Raw genomic sequence first — 20,748 nt, 5'->3', positions numbered from 1 at the left:
TAATACCAATAAGACCTAGTTTTCCCTCTGGGCTTAAGCCAATCCTCGGGATTAGTTGCCAAGCGGACCACAGGCTTCTCATGAGCTGTGGCAATAAGCCGGGACAAACGTTAGGAACATGAATTAATGATATTTTGGGTACTAATAAACCCTTGGAGTCACAAGGGTCTCAATTTGCCAACCAATAAACGACCTTGTGGTGTTCAATCTAAATTCTAATTTTGATTCTGAAACTTAAGGGGTTTAATTAAAGCTTTTAACCATGTATTTGGTGTGCCAATAAAACTAAATAATAATTTTAGACGTTATATTTACATGAACAAAGACAATTGATTGAAATATAAAGTATCATGATTATTTTACAATAATATGAGAAAGCGGACTAAAAACAACATTTTATATATGTAAGATAAATAAACAAAGTTACCTGGATGGATATATGATTATTAAAATCCAGCTATTTATATCATTTCATCTGTAGATTTATTTTATTATTACTAAAGATTGTTGAGATCGTTTCTCACTATATAAATACATTTTATACATCTTTACATGTTTGTGGGATAATAGTCAAATACAAAAATAATAAATCAGAAAACAACGTTATCAAATAATATTTCTAACCTAATGGACAAATATGTGCCTTTATATATGAAAAGGGATCTTAAGGCGACGCATTATAAATTTTGGCGTTAGGTATCTTGATTTTTCTCAGCAATTACAAAACTCACCTTTTGACCGCCAAAGACATCATATGACGCGCGCGGCTACAGCCCAATATCAACCTTCGTGCGTACCGACAAGGTTCACGATTACGCGGTTACGATTATTGGTAATTCTTAATTTCTGTAATTGCCGTTACACGATTGGTTAACATTTATATCAGAGAAAATCGTGTCAAATATGCCTCTTTTTAAACAAATATTTTCATTGCACACACAAATGGGACCGATTCAAGCCTCTTAAGTTTTCCATGTAGATTATTTACAAGACACACTTCAATACTATAGTTGCGATTTTTCAATTAATTCTTTGCCCGTTTTGCCGTATACGCCCTTAAAAAGCTACCGTAAAAGCAAGTTCACTACGCGCGAAGTATCGATATGAGCGCGGGTTTCGGGAAGCAACTAACTTTAACGATACGTCACCTTGATGAAGTTGCCACTTATGCTATTTTATTTTAACCCTTTTCCATGCAGAACTATTTATCCATCCATCTTAGTATTACTAAATCAAGTCCAAATTAGATTAAACTTCGCCTGATTACTCTTGAAATGCTCAACTATTTTAAATATGTCTTCTATTTTAGAGTCAGACCTGGCTAACTCGGCAGCGATTGTGACAGCACATAATAATGACGTTTAAAATAACACTTGCACAGTCTGTCCTAACAAAATCGCAGCCGAGTTAGCTTGGTCTGCTGCCTGGAAAGGGGTTAATAATGACGCACCAACAAATGTGCACACAGCGCTATTTATCCCGACACATATATTTACAACAAATAAAATGTTCCTACCCTATAAAGCCCGTCACAGACGGAGCGATAATATATATACCATACCAAAAGATATCTTATAACAAGGCATCTTACGATATATTTCATTTTATTCGGAAAACCAACAGCTAAAGTAATGAATACTAGGTTACGAGTAACACAAGATATGTATCAAAGAAGCCAATTACTTACAGGTTTCCACAGGCAGGATACAAGGGTAGGTAGAGATACAGGCTAGCAAAAGATATTAAAAAACGCCAAAATATGCTACAAGAATAAAAAGAAGTAATTTGTTTCTTCTTTAAATTAAAAATTAACTTAAACCTATAGATTAGCTTCTGCAGGCAGGGGAGCAAATAAACTAGATGCCATTAGGTTTTTAATTATCGCGGGCGTCATTAGATGTGAAAATATTTTACGTACCATTTGACAGAGTCCACACACGAAGTTATAATATATATTTTGGTATCTTACGATATCTTATAGCAAGGCATCTTAAGATACCTTGTGATATATAGCTCGGTATTTTTCGTCTCTTACAATGTAGGTGCTAGACAGACGGCGATATATATTTTGATATCGTTGGCGTGTGTGGTGCTTAGCTATTCTATAAGATATCTGTCGGTATCTTACGGTATATTAATACATATGTATTATCTCCCCGTCTATGACGGGCATTAAGCAAACACTAAAAAAAACAGTCATCACACAGATAATATAGACGCCCAGCTTAACTACTAAAATGTGCCGACATTCCCAAAACTGCTAAACTTTACACATGGACGATCTCAAAACGTTAACCACGACGGAAACTTTAATTCCTGTTACATTTCTGAGACGCGGAAACTTACTGCAGCATTTGAAATATCTATCTATAGAATCTGACAATAGCAATTCAATATGTATTATACACCTTGTTTTCTTTTTCCGTTCATTTCAAGGGTGCATTCCTGAGCTTCAATTAAGTAACTTTCTCAAAGACACCGGTATTCTTATTAACTCAGTTTCGGAGATATCTTTTTTTATTAACTTTTTTAAGCTAACGAAATTCAATAAAACACGGTGTATTATCGACATAAAATACCTCTTAACTTAAGCTATAATAAACTATTGTTTCCAAGTGTACTAATACCATAGAGAAATAAGTCAGCGTAGAGTGCTCACTCCATACAACTGGTTATTAGCCCGAAAACTTGACATAATGACGGCTTCACGACTGCGGGGACTGAGGGTGAGGGAGGAGCGGGCGGGGAGCAGGAATACCAAGTCCTACAACGGGCGCCCCAATCACGCCCTAATGTCGCATTAATTCGTGTAATAACTAATAACCAGTTGTATAAAGTGAACACTCTAAGCTTACTTATTTCTGTATGCTAACAGCAACACACTGAACTGACAATTTGAGAGACCTTAACTCGTAGGAACAAGGTTTAAAGTCAACGATTATACAAATATGATTATGCATAATTTATAATATAACACACTATGCCCAAGGCGATGCACACACTGAAATCGGCATCTGTAGCGGCGAATGCAGCGAGGAATTAACACATTTACAGCCAGCGACCCGCTAGGCGGGTTCACTGTTTAAGGCGCTTTTTGCTATATAATAGTCTTGCTACGTACTAAATTCGTAGTGCGTAGCTCACGCCGGCACTGAATATATTAAACAATGCTGCGGACGCGTGAAACGGATTTTACCTACAATGGCACCCGCGTGCGTGCGCCCACTCCGTGCATCCGCGTCCGCTAGTGGTCCGATTCGCCTTAAGTTGCATCAGTTTTCGCACATGATATTCTAGTCGCTTTTTTAGGGAACTTAGGATGAATAAAGCAGACATTTACCTTTGTGCGATTGGCTATAATTGAAGACCCCAAAATTTTCAAAGTAAATAAAGAGGGCCAAGACGGGACATCGGACTAAGCAACGCTTTCCACAAAGCAATCGACAGGGAGAAGTGGAGAGCCATAAGGAAAATTAGCAAGCGGGGTCACGATCCTCAGCAGTGAGGGACCGGCTTGGAAGAGAAGAGAAATAAAGACCGCACCTAGCGTCAATATTTACTTGCTGGACCAGCAATGTACAACGAATTATCATTAATAGACTCACATTCCACGATATATAACGACTGAGATATGATGATGATATTTAGCAATGTAATTATACGTCTGTGAATGTAGGATATTGCAAATCGTAAAAATTACGGCAGTCCTCGTCCCCCTCACATGGCTGGCCCCTTTCACCTATTTTTAAGGTAGCAGTGGTGACTTTCCTTAAAAAATAGGAGACCCAATAGAGTTTACCCTACTTTCATTTCATCAAACCTTCCTTAAATTAATATAAAAAGTACAATAATTAAAACCTTATTGTTTCTGTAATTTACAAATTGATGGACTTCTTACAATCGTCAGGATAAAATAATTAATCCCTACCTTTAATCACTACTTAGGTATATATTCCATTCTCACCTACGCCAACTTCTATCACATAGAAACTCGTCTTGCTAGTATTTGATTAAGAATAATTTTGTATGTATGTATCCTAAGTATTATTAATATGTGCACGTTTTAAAATTTGACAGACGTTAACGCCATGAGTCTTTACAAAACCAAAAAAACTAGTTTATTGACAGTTTTCATTTTATTTTGAAACATGCACAACTTTAGTCTTCAAGGAAATCACGCATTTACTTACATCAGTCGTTGTGAGACCCAAATCACAATAATTAGAGATTATTATATAGTTACTTATATACAATGAAAACGCCCATGAGTCAGAAACAAACATATGTGCTCATCACACAAACTGTCCTTACCGGGATTCGAACTCAGGACCTGTTGTATTGCAACAACAATTTTCTGTTTCAGATCGTCGGCAAACGTCCTTAAATTCTGGCGAAAGAGGTGAACGAGAATTAATCGAAACTACTTAGATTTACTTAGAACTAATATACATATAGATCATGTCATTCACAAAGACGCGAGCGTGACTCGTAATTACATGTTATTAAAGGTTAGATTTGGATGCCACGAAATATAATATGTATATCAATTTGTTAGCAAAAAAATGTTTTTATTTTATGTACTCCTATTATAACTACTTCCTATTCTTTGTTTGCGCAGTTTTCGTTGAGTCAGAGTACGTACTTTAAGTTCTGTAATATGGTGGTAGTTTTAGTAATATGGTTGTCCCAACATGCCGTTAGATGTCGCTGGACCCGACGTAAACTACGTAACGGTGTGTTGTCGCAGAATATAGAAATGTTTGAAGTTAACAAAAAGAAATGATTAAGACGGGATCTGTCCGGTCGACTCCTATTTCCATGTGTTTCCTGCCTTTGGATAGCAGCACGAGGTCGTGGGTTTTTTTTAAAGATTTTGAACCTTATCGAAAACAGATAGGGTTCAAAAGGTGGTAGATAATTATATTCCTTTGGCTAAACGGTTAATATGCGTCTTATTCCAACCGTCCTCACTTTTCGCGCGTTTTCTGTCCAGGTAAGGTTCAGCCATGTTTCAAAGTCTTGTTGATGAAGACGGACCGTATTTCCATGGGGCAGAGCGTGAGCGCGCCGTCGGGCACGGGGTTCCGTACGTGCGTGAACGTTAGGGAGCTGGAGAAGATTTGCTCCGGTGCGGCGTCTATCATGTCTGATAGTTGGATCTGGAAAATTAATCATACGTGAATGAGGCATTAGTAGACAACGTTTTAACCAAAGTGAAATATTTCGTCGAATATTTGGTTGCGAGAGAAATGTTGGATTCAGAGCATAGCGAAACATTACAGAATCTCGAACGTAGCCAGGGAATCAAGCCTGGAATCTAGAAATTTATAATTCATGCGTCATAACTGAAAAGAAGTATATAATGCCGCGCTTTCTCCAGTCGTGGACTGAAAGTTGTTTTAAATATTGAATATAAGGAGTCAAAATTAATATTTATTGAACTACATACTACAATCAAACAAAGTAAATTGAATATAGCGACATAATCAAGGATCGGTCCGATATCTCCTTCGAGGGTTTAGGAAGGGGTATTACGTAAGGCTTTGCTTACCAAAGCCGTTGCTAACTAAAACCCTTTCATTTGGCATAAGACGGGTAAGCTTATACCCGTTCCTCAGCGCTAACCTCTTGAAGGGGTATTGATTATAAATTATAACGCTTATACCATTTTCATCTTTCTCTTCGTAAAAATAGAATCAAATATTGCTTATTTATATTAAAAGTGGCGGACTGGGTGTCTAGCGCGTTGACAGCACAGGTGTCATAGTTTTTTTAATTAGGAAGGCGATACCCATTCCTTTTGGCGGTATCTCTGAAAGGGAAACCCCTTCCTCGAGCTAAGTCAAATGAATGGGTAAGTAATTTAAAGGGAAAGCCAATCGTTGGGGCTATTCGATAAACGACTAAAGCCATTTAAAGGCTTTTTTTCTGGGAAGGGGTGGACCGGTCCCTGGACATAATGTGACTTTATCGCCAGTTAGGTTCCACTATTTTCTAGGTCTCTTTTGCGCATGACAGAAATTATCACATTAACAAAATCGAAATTCAACATTTCTAGCAAGCAGTTGCTGTAGAAGTATCCACAGGAAACGCTCTATGGAATTGTACTGTAACGAATAACTTACGATGCCTTCGCTGGTCGGGTACCACTTGGCGATCTCCGCGTTCCCGTAGCACTGATCCAGGTATACCCTCTGGAAGGTCATGCCCATGCCGTGGACTGTGTTGCCGTCTTTCTTCTGAAAATATTAAATCTAAACTAGTAATGTTCTTATTATGACTGTGACATGGTATGGGAAGGTATAGTAGAGTTGTGTAAGTGAAATCGAATGTGCATATCAGGTTTGGCCAGGCGTGGCTTACTCCGCGATTTCGTCGCGTTGCTACAAGTGCATGCGGCCCGCACCAGTTCTGGTGACTAGCAGTGGTTGCCGCGCACCAGTTCTGGTGACTAGCAGTGGTTGCCGCGCACCAGTTCTGGTGACTGGCAGTGGTTGCCGCGCACCAGTTCTGGTGACTAGCAGTGGTTGCCGCGCACCAGTTCTGGTGACTGGCAGTGGTTGCCGCGCACCAGTTCTGGTGACTAGCAGTGGTTGCCGCGCACTAGTTCTGGTGACTAGCAGTCGTTGCCGCGCACCAGTACTGGGGACTGGCAGTGGTTGCCGCGCACCAGTTCTGGTAACTGGCAGTGGTTGCCACGCACCAGTTCTGGTGACTAGCAGTGGTTGCCGCGTACCAGTTCTGGTGACTAGCAGTGCTTGCCGCGTACCAGTTCTGTGTCTTAATAGAAGCGTTTTATTAGAGAGTGAACCTTCTGCACGTAGTACTATTATTTATTCTGTGGTTTGGGTAATGAACGTATACATAAAACGGATAACGCGTACAAAGTGTGATACCGAAAGAGGAGTTAAACTAAGAAGTTCATCTCTTTTTGGTTAATGAAGTCATTTGTCAGTATGTTGTAAAGTCATAAGTTAACACGAGTATAGCAACTTGTGTAAGACGGTTATCACATTGGATGCGATTCGCACGTCGCACCGATGTTTGAGGGAGACAACGCTATGCGCGTATTGTAGCGACATATACACCACTAGCGGATGCAGGAGGGTCTGCGATGATGTGTGGGCGCCGAGGGTCTGCCCGCTGTGGTCGGGGGACCGTCTGTCTGTGTGTACTGACCTTGGCCGAGACATGCGCACTGAACTCGGCCAGCACCACATCGGCTGCGCTGGACCGCGCGCGCCTGTAGGCGGGCAGGGCTACTCCGGTCCGCGCGGAGTACTGCATGGCCACCAGCGGGTGCAGGAGGCTCTGCGACGATATGTGGGCGCCGAGGGTCAGCTGACCGCTGGGATGGTCTGGGGAATGCTTTTGCTGAAAAAAAAAACCGTATGTAAACAAAATTTTGGAAAAATCTGCTCAAAAAATGTATCTATAGTCGCTTACGATATGTCATATCAATCGAAACATTTTCACTTCTGGACACCTCAGATATATTAGGGCAGGCAGCCTACAAATATAAGAATATATCTACCAAAAATAATACAATAGTTTAAGATTCGTTCGTTGATCTCTATTATTATTGTCATTTGACTTCAAACTCTGTATGTATATATAATTTAAGTAGTTTTTGTTCTTGTTTTATTTTGGGTCATTTTGTAATAACTAACCATAATTTAAATATCACTTTATATGAAAGTAATGTATCAAACCTACCTAAATTTATAAAAGTCTGCAATAAATATTTCAATTTACCTGGCACGGCGTGTTGGCCTTCTCATATATGAGGCGGAAGGTATGCCTTGTTCGCACGTTATCGAGTACACCCTGGTTCACTCCGCGGTTGTCGTCTTTACTTAGGCGTCGGTCTTGCATAACCTGGACAAAGAAGAGAAGAGATTAATCAACTTTTTACCATAAAAAAACTTTTCAAATGATCCATTAAACGCTAGGAAGAATACAACTAAACTAAAAATTGACAGCCGACAATTTCATAAGCAGGGACCGGTCCGGTATCCCCTTCGAGGGTTTTGAAAGGGGTTTTGCATAAGGTTTTGCTTACGAAAGCTGTTGCTAACTAAAACCCTTTCATTTGACTTTTTAAGCGCTTCATAATACGGGTAAGCTGATACCCGTTCCTTTGCGCTAACCTCTTTAAGGGGTATAGAAGATAAATTATAACGCTTATGCCATTTTCAACTTTCTCGTCGTAAAAATAGAATGAAATATTGCTTAGTTATATTTAAAGTCTCTGTCTAGCGCGTTGACAGCACAGGTGTCATATTTTTTTTAATTGGGAAGGGGATACCCTTTCATTTTAGCGGCGTTTCTGAAAGGGAAACCCCTTCCTAGAGCAAAGTCTAATGAACGGGTTAGCGATTTTAGGGGAAAGCCAATCGTTGGAGCTATTCGATAAACGACACAGCCATTTAAAAGACTTTTTTCTGGGAAGGTGTGGGTCCCTGTTTTTAAGTAAATATTAAGATTTCTGCCATTTTCTAAACTAAACTACAATTAAAAAAATCGAATTAAACCTAAATACTGCTACAACTTTGTATGCCACTATTGTTTTTTTTTCTATTTAACATTTTGGCCTATCCATCATATCTAACGTGTATATTATATTTGCAAAAAAATATCGTAATCTAAATACACAAATACATACAAACAACCACTAAAACAAACTCAATTAGTAAATAATAAAAACCTGAACAGCATCGATCATTCTGTAGCTGTATGTTTGTTTAGAACGCAAATCGCCACTTCTACTTGAATCTTTTTTAAATCTCGAGCACAGCTAACACATGAAATTAAAGAAAAATAAATTGACTTTAAAAAAACATGCCACCTGCCTTGAAAACAGGTTTCCTATTCGGTTAATTACATTTCGATGATTGCTAAATACTACACATTGATTCGAGAACTGAAATCCTTCACATACACTATTTTAATTCCATACACATATTGAAGAAAATCAAGCAGCATGGATCCGGCTATGTCCTTAAACTACGTTCAGAAGAAGACGATGTGTGGGCAATGTGAATGTCATCTCGCTTTGTGTGGTAGGGCGCAGCACAGCGGATGTCATTCCAGATCTAGAACTGAGCCTAACTGGGGAAGTACAGAAAACCGCAGCCAAATAACACTAGATTCTACTCATAGTGTTGTGTTCCTGGCGGCGAGTAGGGTTGCCATAGATCAACGAGGGTGCGGAGTGTCAAGGTCGGAAACGCGCATGTAACTCCTCTGGAGGCTACGGAGACTGCGTACCATCAGGCGGGCCGTATGCTTGTTTGCTCCCGACGTAGTATCATAAAGGCGGTTCTAAAATCTTAGAGATTAACAAAATCTAATTCAACCCCGAGACTGTTCTGTGCTGGCGGTGTGCGGGTCTTCATTTATCCGTCCTATCAACACAGCGAACCCTTATGTATTTCGGATCGGCGCTTGAGGCTGCTAGAATTCTAAGCGTCATTGTTCAGCAGTGTCCGCTTCATCCAGACTGGCACTACGCTTATTTGCCACCTTCCTGGTATACAAATATTTTACCTCGAGCTGTCCAGGTTGCAGCGCCGCCATGCCGAGCGGCGTCGAGGTGAGCAGCGTGAGGCGCGCGTCAGAGTCCTCGATGTACGTTGCGGCCGGCAGCGGGTAGAAGTTCGCTTGGAGGGGCAGCTTCTCGAAATAGCGACGTTTTATCATCTGGGACGTAAATAAATATACGGTCAGCGATTAGACACCTTACATTCATTCTAATCTACATAGAAAAAAAATCCTGTAAAAAATAAGAAGGAACACAACTGTTAATAAATTACGCAGTAAATGTGGATTCAAAATTATTGTTGACCTTTGATACTGTATTAAAGAAAACCACAGCGCAGACCGACCAGTCCTTTCGTGACAAATTCTTGCTGCACATCGTACGGAAAAACATGGGTTGGGCGTGCTTCTGTGGATGATACTATATTTATTTGACTCAGAGCAAGTATACTATAGATGCTATAGATTTGCCACATATACAGGGAGTATTGATTAAGTGTTTACAGGCGATTATTCTGTAAATATGTTATTAATGTCCAAAATTGGAAATAGTTTTTTTTTAATTACTTTTATAGTTGTCATTTCTTTTGAATTATTTTTCTCCCTGCACCCACATTAACGCACCAACATATGGTTGACTGGTAGAGAATGCCTTAAGGTATTAAGTCCGCCATTTGTACTTATTTTTATTGTGCAATAAAGTTTAAATAAATAATAAATATAAAAGATATCCAAAAACGTTCATTTAATATCTAAAGTATGTTACTAAAATAAAAATCACATTAATAACTTTTAAATGTAATTAGAAATATCAAAAGTATAATGTTTAAACGGTCCCATACATTTAGTATGACGTGCGTTGAGGCTTTAATACAAAATTCCTAGAAATTTAACCGTTATCCGTATATATATAATGGTGATTCAGATCTTGGTTTACTTTAGCCAATAACAAAAAATCTTTATGAAAATAATTATGAAAACGATTCATCACATTTCCCTCTTATAACAGACAAGTTAAACCACATCGTACTAAATGTGTGGAAATGTGTGGAATGGTTAAATTTAATATTTTAGATATTTCTATCTTCATTTAAGAATAAAGTAATTGACGTAATTTTACTTATTTAGTAACGTTTTTTCGATGTCAGTTTAAAGTTTTTGATATAACATTTAACGATTACACCCTGTATGCGCCCGCGAGGGACAGAAGTAGGCAGATATGAAAAGTGAGAATATGACAAAAACTAACGCTTTCTCTGCTGCTCCTATTGAAAGTTCCATAAGACCATTTCATTCGGTCATCTCCTGACTGAACAGTATTGTTCCTTTGAGAACTTTAATTAGAAAAGTAAATTCTTAGGGCAAACCTGCATGCCATTAAGGTCAGTATAGAACGTATCCTTATTCTTGATGGAGGTCGAGAATCGCATGGCCAGCTCGAGGTCGTTGACCTGCGGATCTATCAGGAACGTGTTGGAGATCTCCACTTCCGTCTGCGGAAGTGACGGGTTGTCGAACACGGATATCTGATGACAAATAAATTAATCAAAAACATAGACAGGGATATCTTTTATTAAAGTATTTAATGTAAAATGTTTTAGAGTAGACTAAGCTAAGTTGGCAGCGATTTTGATAGCCCAGACCGAAATCTAAGACATTTTTTTGAAGGGTCCTTCCGTAATGACCAGTTCAGAGAAAGCGTCCGTACGGAACACAGCCCCTGGTTTCGTAGGAGTGAAGTAATTGGCCCCACTTTTGTTGTCTTGCTCTTGCATAGAGTCGTATTAGTGGGAACTTACCGCCAACACGATCTCAGCAGAGTTAGTGCCATTCAGGCCGGTGTACAGCGCGGCTTTGAAGGGTCCTTCTGTGATAACCAGTTCAGGGGAAGGCGTCCGTACGGACCGGGGGCCGATATGGTGGAGTATACTCGATGCTTAGAATCGTATTAGTCTGAACTTACCGCCAACACTATCTCAGCAGAGTTAACGCCATTCAGGCCGGTGTACAGCGCGGGTTTGAAGGGTCCTTCTGTGATAACCAGTTCAGGGAAGGCGTCCGTACGGACCTGGGGCCGATATGGTTGAGTGTACTCGATACTTAGAATCGTATTAGTCTGAACTTACCGCCAACACGATCTCAGCAGAGTTAGCGCCATTCAGGCCGGTGTACAGCGCGGCTTTGAAGGGTCCCTCTGTGATGACCAGTTCAGGGAAGGCGTCCGTACGGAACACGGTTCCTGGCTTTGATGGAATGAAAAGATAGGCTCCGCTGTTGTTGTCGGGTGCTTGCATGGAGTCGTATCTGTAAGAAAAGGATTTTTGTATTTATTCAAGCTATTTTATCTAAATCGACTGTTAAAAAAAGCTTTTTATGTATTATATAATAAATATATATTTGGTTATTTTTCTCTCTTATTCCTAATATTTTTTTTTTTTTTTTATGAAATAATGTCCTATAATATTTATTTATTATTATTATTTATTTATTTATTCCTCGAAATTTTACTAAAAAAAACCTCTTGGCTCCATGCATCTTCTATGAAACATATGTGTATGGTCTTTCCACTATAGTTCGTTTTTTCAGCATTTGAACAATCTTGACATGTCTTTTTAATGAAAATTATTGAAAAACGTTTTTAGAAAATTAGTTTATATTAGTGATGAAAGCAAAATAATGTAAATTATCGTATATGATTTATAATTGTTACATATTTGCTGTGATTAAACTGTGAAAAAATACTTTTTGGCAGACAGTTCACATTGCCAGCTGGAATCGCGACTTTGCTGAGCCTATAAGTAGTAGTAGGTGGGTATTTTGTGTATCCTATTTACTTACTCCAAAGTCCTTATGGCCGGGATAGTCATTAAATCCTTAATCATAATCAAGCCATTCATATTACTCGACGACCGGTCTGGCCTAGTGGCCCGATGGTCCCGGGTTCAAATCCTGGTAAGCTATGTATTTAAGTATTTATATATTATATATATCGTTGTCTAAGTACCCTCAACACAAGCATTATTGAGCTTACTGTGGGACTTAGTCAATTTGTGTAATATTCTCCTATAATATATATTTATTTATTATTATTATTATTATTTATATTGGCGACTACTCTCGTCCCGTTGCCTGCTTGGAACGCGACGTTTTCGATAAGACTCGCGGTGGGTTGCTGTATAGACGGTAATAAGTAGCATGGTACTTACTGTACAAAGTCCATATGAACAGGCATAGTTTCCCCATTAGGCGTCACTAGAGCCTTTATCAAGCCTTTCATGGTGGCGACCACCCTCGTCCCATTGCCTGCTTGGAACGCGACGTCTTCGCTGAGACGCGCGGTAGGTTGGTCGATGGCGAACATCTTTGGCAGGTCAATGTTCCAGTAGTCTGCGTTGTACACGCGCACGCGGGAGAATGCGGTGTATCTGGAAATTACGATGTAAGTAAAATTTTTAAATTGAATTTTGGTGTTCAAGAGCACGTACACACAGGCTTGATCAACTATTTCTTATTATTATTCTGTCCCATCAACCAGGGACATAGGAATAGGGGATATTACGCAAAACTTTGCGTAGGGGACGGCACTAGCACACACTGAGGGCCCCCCACGAAACAGGAAAATCGAACTTTCGTCCTCTGCTTCTCTATTACTCTTGCATATTCGAATGCAGATAACGAAATTTAGTTTTTCGGGTTTCGCAGTAAGCCTCGGTAAACAATGTGATGCATCAATGGCATAGTGAAAACTTCTGAAAAAACTATTTTAATGCATAGCATGTATAATTAAGTTACTCTATGGTTTACAATATGGGCTAGTGCTGCTCTCTGGCGGTAGATCAATGCATATACTCACTATTGAGACGAAAGGGAAGCAGTTTGTTAGAAGAGGTGTTGTATCATGTACTATTAGCATGGTTATTAGATGGCGTATTATGGAAAAGGCTTGTAAAATGTAACTATCAAGTAATAAATGAAATTGTTGGTTAATTTAATACCATCAATAAGTTTTTGGCAAAAAAAAAAAAACATTAATGGTATAAGCTTTTATTGCTGACTGTACTTTTCTTTAAACTGGCAATTCAATGTCTTTATTTTGCATAAAAAGTGGTACATATATGTGTAAAAGTGGTAAGTATTTAAAATATATTTACAGGTTCACACAATTTACGAGGTATGGTTGTTGCGCGATGAAAAAAGTATATTCGTCACATTTTTTACTTTTAGCGACGGTTTAGAAAATTTTAAAATTTCATACAAATAAGTACCGTATACTGTGTGGATTGGGAGTTAATTTTGCGTAACATGCTTCGAAGCTCCACTTCATCAACACTTACTTGTTAATGCTAGTGGTGTCCCGTAGTGACACGGTGTACGTCGTGATGGCCAGCGGCTCTACCGTGACGGGGAAAGACAGTTGGAACTTGTTCGCGGCGAATGCTAGCCGCTTTTCCCCTGATACCACGGGTGACACTTGGGACATTATTGGTTTGCCTTCTGGATCGAATACCTGCAATGAAATGGTATTTTTTCTACTTGTCGACTGTAATGGTTGAATTATGATTTCATATACCAAATTATAATTGCGTACTTTACATGTATGGGCTCCTAACTCAACTATAAGATTATTTTCGATACGCTGTAGTTAACTATAAAAAATTGACCAATCACGTGCCGCTGCGCTCCCATAGAAAATACTAAACGGGAAACGGGGGGACTTCGCGCGTTTATTCATTATTTAAGTTTTATAGTTAAAAAAAAAAAAAGTGTGACTCATAGAAAAAAGTATTGTATACAATAGAGATATAATCAAACTTTTCAATCTCGTACCTTCACTACACTCACTCAGCAAGCTTCGTTGCCTACACACGGTACTATAATATCACGATTGCTTAAAAAACTATTTGTAGGTTAACGTATAACGTAATGCATAAATGTTGAATCTCCTTTTGGAAGAATTCCTAAATCTTAAAAAACTAAGTCGAATCCTTGTGTTGAGGACTCCAAAGACTCAAATCTTATTCCACACTACTCGTACTTTAGTTTCAGATAACTGTCTACTGTTTATTTATATTTTACAGTTTTAATTATTGTTAATTCTTCTTGGTTAACTTTTTTTTTTGCCCGTTTGTGTGTCCCAAAGCTGGGACTTTCTTTCCAATCCTCCCTGTGCTAAGCAAGATCCCGCCAATCCCGCTGAAACGGTCTGCCTCTGCCACTACTCTGGAAATGCCAGCTAGTGGCTATTATGGCCCATCTGTCATCATTCATCCGGCAGACATATCCAGCCCAGTCCCACTTTAGCCTGGCGGTCTTCATCCCAACATCGACGACTCGTGAACCTCTGTGTTCCTCACCCTGTCATATCTTCGGACGCCCAGGATACTCCGCTCCATTGCCCTATGGCGAACCTTGAGCCGTGATTTCTGAGCCTCAGTTAATGTCCAGGTTTGATCAAATGTGTTGCACTGATATGTACAAGGTAACCCAATCATCCTGCTCTTGTACTAATTTTGTAATAAAATGACCGATTGGATTGACAAATGAGGCAATGGAACTGTTATTTTAGTGCGCGGGACATAAAATAAGGACAACATACCTCGACATGCGGCGTCGAGACGAACAGAGTCAATATCTGCTGCCGTCTGAACGTCAGCGAGTTATACAACAGCACCCGCCTCGAAGACGATAGCGGGTCCAAAGTCATAGTAATCCTTGATGGAATCTCGTCCTTCTGCCGCCAGATATCGTCCACGTCGAAGAACACGTCTTCTTGAGTCTGGTCGAGGATATCGGGCTGTTTCAGGAGGAAGTAGGCCGCTTGCTGGATGGCGGATTGGCTGTGTTTGATGGCTGTGAGCATTCTGAAAAAAGGGTAAGTTTTGTGATAATCTGTTTGTTGAATAATGTTGCTAGTTAAAGTGATAATATCATTAGAGGGACGCGGAGCGAGAGTCATAAGACAGGAGCGTATGGCGACATTATACTAAGGCCCTCTGTACTAATGGGGGTACCACAACAGGGCAGCTTGTGGCGAACCGAATGGGAAGTGACGTCCCTTGGGTCCCATACCCCCGAGAGTCGGTCAGACCCTCTCCCCGGCTTGCCTTCATTGAACTGAGCAGGGGCCACAGGGCTCTCACCTTTGGTTTGCCTTTATTGGCCGTCCAGAGTGGGGTGTCAGAGCTCTAATATGCTCGCAGGGTGGAAGTGAAATATACGTAAGAAGCGAGAAAGCTTAATCTTGATATCAAAGTTGGATTAACTAAGAGGAAGTGAACAGAAATGTGAAATAAAATAATGCTAAGAAGCTACATTAAGGTTCGTTTATTGTCTCGCTATGTGATATTAAGAAAACATTGAGTACATATAAAACGAATACTAAAAGTTTCTTTCTTGGCTCTCAGGGTTAAGAGATACGAATATAGATCATGTCGTTCGAGTAGACGCGCGCGTTGATTCGTATTGTCATGTTATTAAAGGTGAGATTTACACACGAACTATACGTAACTAAACGCTGTCAGTATCAGTATATAAGGAAACAATGAACGTATTAGCTGATCTGTCAAGCCACTTGATCCAAGGCTATATGGCGCAGTCGGTAGGATATTGTTGACAACTATTTTTGGCATTCAAAAAAATATGAATTCAAGCCTCGTTGGCGCCTAATAAAGCGAAAAGAATTATCTACGAGAAAAATATACATAAAATAGGGTACCTATAAAATTGTGTTCTGTAAGATTTGCCAAGAAAAGGGATATGTGCAGGTTACTAACTTGGCGGCATAATCGGCGCGCACGTCGTCCCTGGAGGTGCCGGTGACGCCGTCGTGGTGCTGGAACAGCGCCAGCGCGCGCCGCGCCGACTCCACCTGGGACATTCACTAATACTTATAGTCAGTGTTCTTATAACTTCAACTCTCACTTCTCACTCTCACTGGGCAAGAAACTTAGCGTACAACGAGTTTTAATTATATTTGAATCAGTTTAAAGGGCAGAGCACCCCGGCTGAATGTGCGTAGCCGAGCACGCACTGGTCACGCAAGCTGTGTGCCGTCGCTCATAAGGATCTGTATATTACAACGCGCACGTCCACCTCTACGCACACGCAGCCGGTGTGCACAGACCTTAAGATTACCTTGTCTCTTAAAGTCAGCGACATGATATAGGTGACTGAATTGGATGATATCGCTTGAGACGTTATTATGTCAGCTGCCCTGTGAAACCATAAATATATATTTTGGTGTTTTTCAAAATGTAAAATTCTTTTTTACATTCTATGCAATGAACATCAATCCAAACTAATATGATAAACCAATTAAAAACAACTAATTTGCGTTTTCTGAGCTCTACACCAACTAAAATGACACGACAACACACATCCGCATCTGCACAACGATTTTAATGACAAATATATTTTATATTGCACATGAATTAAATGTAATTTCACAGCTAACACCATAATACGAAACGAAGATCGATATTAAAAAAGCAATGTTGTCTTGTGCCGAATATTTCGGCACAAGACAACATTGTGGACGCTACCACGCACAAATAAAGAATGAACAGAAGAACTGCGGGCGGTACCCGGAAATAGCCGGAAGTACGAGGTGCGGTCCAAAAATTTCTGGCTGGAGAAATTTGGCGGCTTAAAAAAAAATAAAAAATATGTCATCGCGATTGTCATTTATTCTGCTTTTTCGTGTATGGTTTTGGGATTTCTGTTGGTTGTTGTTTTGATTTCACGGCGTTTTAACGATAGTAAGTCGAAGAATTTTCGAAATGTTCAAATTGGAATATCGCTCCGTGATCAAATTCCTGACAAAGGAAGGGGTCAGTCCGACCGATATAAAAAAAAGGTTAGATGCCGTGTACAGGGATACTTCTCCGTCATTTTCCACGGTAAAAGAATGGAGTAAGCAGTTTCGTTTAGGGCGGGAGTCCATTGACGACGAACCTCGCTCCGGCCGGCCTGTGGAAGTACTCACCAAGGACTGTGTCAAATTAGTGGAAGAGGAAGTTCTGAGTGATCGAAGACTTAAGACTAAAGAAATAGCGGCAAGAACCGGGCTTTCGAAAACTTCAGTACTTAGGATTCTTCATGAACATCTTCACATGAATAAAGTTAGTGCTAGGTGGGTACCCAAACTTCTTTCGAGCTTGCAGCGAACTGAGCGAAAAGCGTGTTCTCAAGAAGTTTTAGATGCGTATAGGCGTTACGGAAAAAGTTATTTGGAGTCGATTGTTACGGGAGATGAAACCATGGTTTTATACTATGATCCTCTGTCGAAAAGGGAATCGATGGAGTGGCGCCGTCTTGGTGAAAGGCCGCCTAGAAAGGCCAAGGTAACGCAATCCACCAAAAAGATAATGGCAACGGTATTCTGGGATTGTCACGGAATACTAATGATTGATATAAAAGAAAGGAATACCACGGTAAATGGCACTTACTACGCCACCCTTATTGAGCAATTACGAGAGGCAATCAAGCAGAAGCGACGTGGAAAACTCAGTAGAGGTGTTCGGCTTCTCCACGATAATGCTCCCGTTCACACCGCTGCAATTGCCAAAGCTGCTGTAACAAAATGTGGCTTCGAGGAAATTCGCCACCCGCCTTACAGCCCCGACCTGGCCTCAAGCGACTATTATCTGTTCTCGAGACTTAAGGCAGACTTAAGGGGAAGACGATTTTCTTCGGATGATGAAGTGGCTCAAGCTGTTTTCGCCCATTTTGAGGACAAAACTCCAGAGTATTTTTTTAAGGGGATAGAAATGCTTATCACGAGATCTGCAAAGTGCGTTGAAATAGAGGGGGACTATATCGAAAAATAAAAAAGGTTTTGTAAATATATCTACTTGTTTTCTTTGTTAGGCCGGACACTATTGGACCGCACCTCGTAGCTTTGACAGTTTTAATCAAAACAATTACTCTTAAATGTGTGCGATGTTACCTGTACAATAGGGAAAACTACATTATTAATATAAATTTATATCTGAAAAAGTGACGAAATATAATTAGCAAAAATATATAAAGGTCAGCTAGCTCTTATTTACCTAACGTAAGCTAACAGGACGCGGTCCATGTTCTTATAAAAGGGCCTCGACGTGTAGTACCCGCTCCAGTAGTGCTCATTCCTATCCGCATACGTGAAGAAATCCCCAGAGAGTACGGGGAAGTCTGATAGCTTCATCTCTTCGTGCAAAGCCTTGAAGTAGTCTTGGAGAGTTCCGAATTGGACCTGGAAAGTGAGAATACAAATAAAGATAGTTTATTTTTCAAGCAGGCATTGTAACAACAATTCACTTATGGACGTCTAATAAAACTACGCCGGCTCTAATCCTATACCTCTGACCCGAGAAGATTTAAATCCCTCCTAAATCACCCTCATGCATGGATTCTTTTTAATTTTTTTAATTCATTATTTAAATCGATTGAACACCGGAAAAAATAAAAATACTTTTATAAATCTTAACATTATTTTATAAAAAAATAATTTAAATGTTGATAATTTTCGAGCGGTTGAAACGCTCATAACTTTTGGCGCGAATTCTACAGAGCCGATGACGTCACACGTTGGACACAACTGACGTTTGTTACTAATGTTATTCATGTATTTCAGCTACTCGACACTAATAATTCGTTTTCTTATTTTTAAATACCTAATGAACCTAAAAACCATTCTATAGGCATTATCTATTGCCAAAGCATACAAAAAAATAAAAGTTCAGCTCACAATGCACTCAATATTTTTTCTAACAAAAATTCAATCGAAGTATACAAGAGTAACCCAAATTTGTTTAAAGATTTCAATCGATCTGGTAACAAATTACTTCTTACCTTTTCGGCTGGACCATAAGCTTCGGAAGTAGTAGGTATGAAGCCTGTATATCGCTTATATTAATTAATTTCGTGTAAAGTTTTTGATTTAACTAAGTATTTACGAATTTATACACAATATAGAACCGCATATTGTTTAGTCAAACGTTTGCACGAAACTTTTTAAAAATAAACTTTTTAAATTGTATAGCATAGACAATTTGCCAGTTCTTAAGGCCTGTACAGATGGGATGATCAATTTGGTCAATTTAATAATCAGTAATTCAATAACCAGTCAAAGCGAACGAAAATTTTTCATGCAGGTAAGTAGCACGTACGGTTTTACTTACAATAGACAAAGGATTCGTTCGGGGTCAGCTAAAAAACGAACGACTATACAACTAGTAACAACAGTGAGCAATAGAACTCACCTCTGCGTTCCAAGCCTCGTTGTTATTAATATAGTCTATAATCATCTCGTAGTTCTGGTACTGGTTGTCCCACTCGTTAGAGCGGTCGTAGCGGAAATCGTCACCGAGTGGGAACAACACAACATTGGAGCGGTAGAGCTGGGCCTTCTTCCGCCACTGGTCGAGGATCAAATTCGATCTAGAACAAGGAAACGACTGTTATAAGAGAAACGCGAAGGAGATTAAAAAAATATTTTTAAACACTTAATGCTTTCTAGGCCGTACCAATCTACTACGTTTTCCAAAAAAATTCGAAATATATTCTAATGAATCCAGCTTTGTAATTCATTTGAAGACATGTCACATTTTCCGAAAGTGCAATCTAATTTGAACCTTAAATAGGAATGCAAAAGTTGAAATTCTATTGGTCGATAAATCGTATTATGCCTGAAAAAGGGTTAAAAGGGTTTAAATAATCTTCGAGCGCGAGGTGCAAGGCAGATGTGCGTGTTTTGAACTCCATGCCTCTCTGAATTGTACACAGCAAAAGTTAACATTTAGAAAATGTGATTATCAAAAGATGAAATCGGCATTCATCTTCTCTTCTGTTTTATTAAAAATAAATAAAATAAAATTGATCTATTAAAGACCATAGTCCATACACACTGTTAGTACTTAATTTAATTTCTTCAGCACACAAAATATATGATATGATACTATTATACAAAATTTTAATGCGACGATCATAAAAATAAATAAATATTATAGGGACATTCTTACACAAATTGACCAAGTCCCTCGGTAAGCTCAAGAAGGCTTGTGTTGTGGGTACTCAGACAACGATATATATAATATACAAATATTTAAATACATACAAAACACCCATGATTCAAGAACAAATATCTGAGCTCATCACACAAATACATGCCCCTGCCGGGATCCGAATCCAGGACTATCGGCTTCATATAGGCATGGTCACTCCCCA

The 20,748-nt window shown here is 39.4% G+C and overlaps 1 protein-coding gene across 1 annotated transcript in view; it reads right to left on the bottom strand.

Moving 5' to 3' along the window:
- Positions 1–4,595: 4,595 nt before the first annotated feature.
- Positions 4,596–20,748, bottom strand: part of LOC133528623 (alpha-mannosidase 2) — a 32,337-nt gene continuing 16,184 nt past the window's right edge. The window contains exons 9-22 of the mRNA XM_061866070.1: positions 19,785–19,962; positions 18,591–18,775; positions 16,675–16,753; positions 16,314–16,408; positions 15,137–15,401; positions 13,875–14,047; positions 12,747–12,965; positions 11,667–11,844; positions 10,908–11,066; positions 9,550–9,702; positions 7,756–7,878; positions 7,180–7,374; positions 6,126–6,239; positions 4,596–5,159 (exon numbers count right to left, since the gene is read on the bottom strand). Of these exons, the coding sequence (XP_061722054.1) occupies positions 5,001–5,159; positions 6,126–6,239; positions 7,180–7,374; positions 7,756–7,878; positions 9,550–9,702; positions 10,908–11,066; positions 11,667–11,844; positions 12,747–12,965; positions 13,875–14,047; positions 15,137–15,401; positions 16,314–16,408; positions 16,675–16,753; positions 18,591–18,775; positions 19,785–19,962 (2,275 nt within the window). The 3' untranslated portion in view covers positions 4,596–5,000. The remainder of the gene's footprint in view (positions 5,160–6,125; positions 6,240–7,179; positions 7,375–7,755; positions 7,879–9,549; positions 9,703–10,907; positions 11,067–11,666; positions 11,845–12,746; positions 12,966–13,874; positions 14,048–15,136; positions 15,402–16,313; positions 16,409–16,674; positions 16,754–18,590; positions 18,776–19,784; positions 19,963–20,748) is intronic.

Source organism: Cydia pomonella, chromosome 19, assembly GCF_033807575.1.
Source record: "Cydia pomonella isolate Wapato2018A chromosome 19, ilCydPomo1, whole genome shotgun sequence".
Taxonomy (NCBI): domain Eukaryota; kingdom Metazoa; phylum Arthropoda; class Insecta; order Lepidoptera; family Tortricidae; genus Cydia; species Cydia pomonella.
Note: the sequence above shows the minus strand (reverse complement) of the source record. Positions and strands in the feature narration are given on the sequence as shown.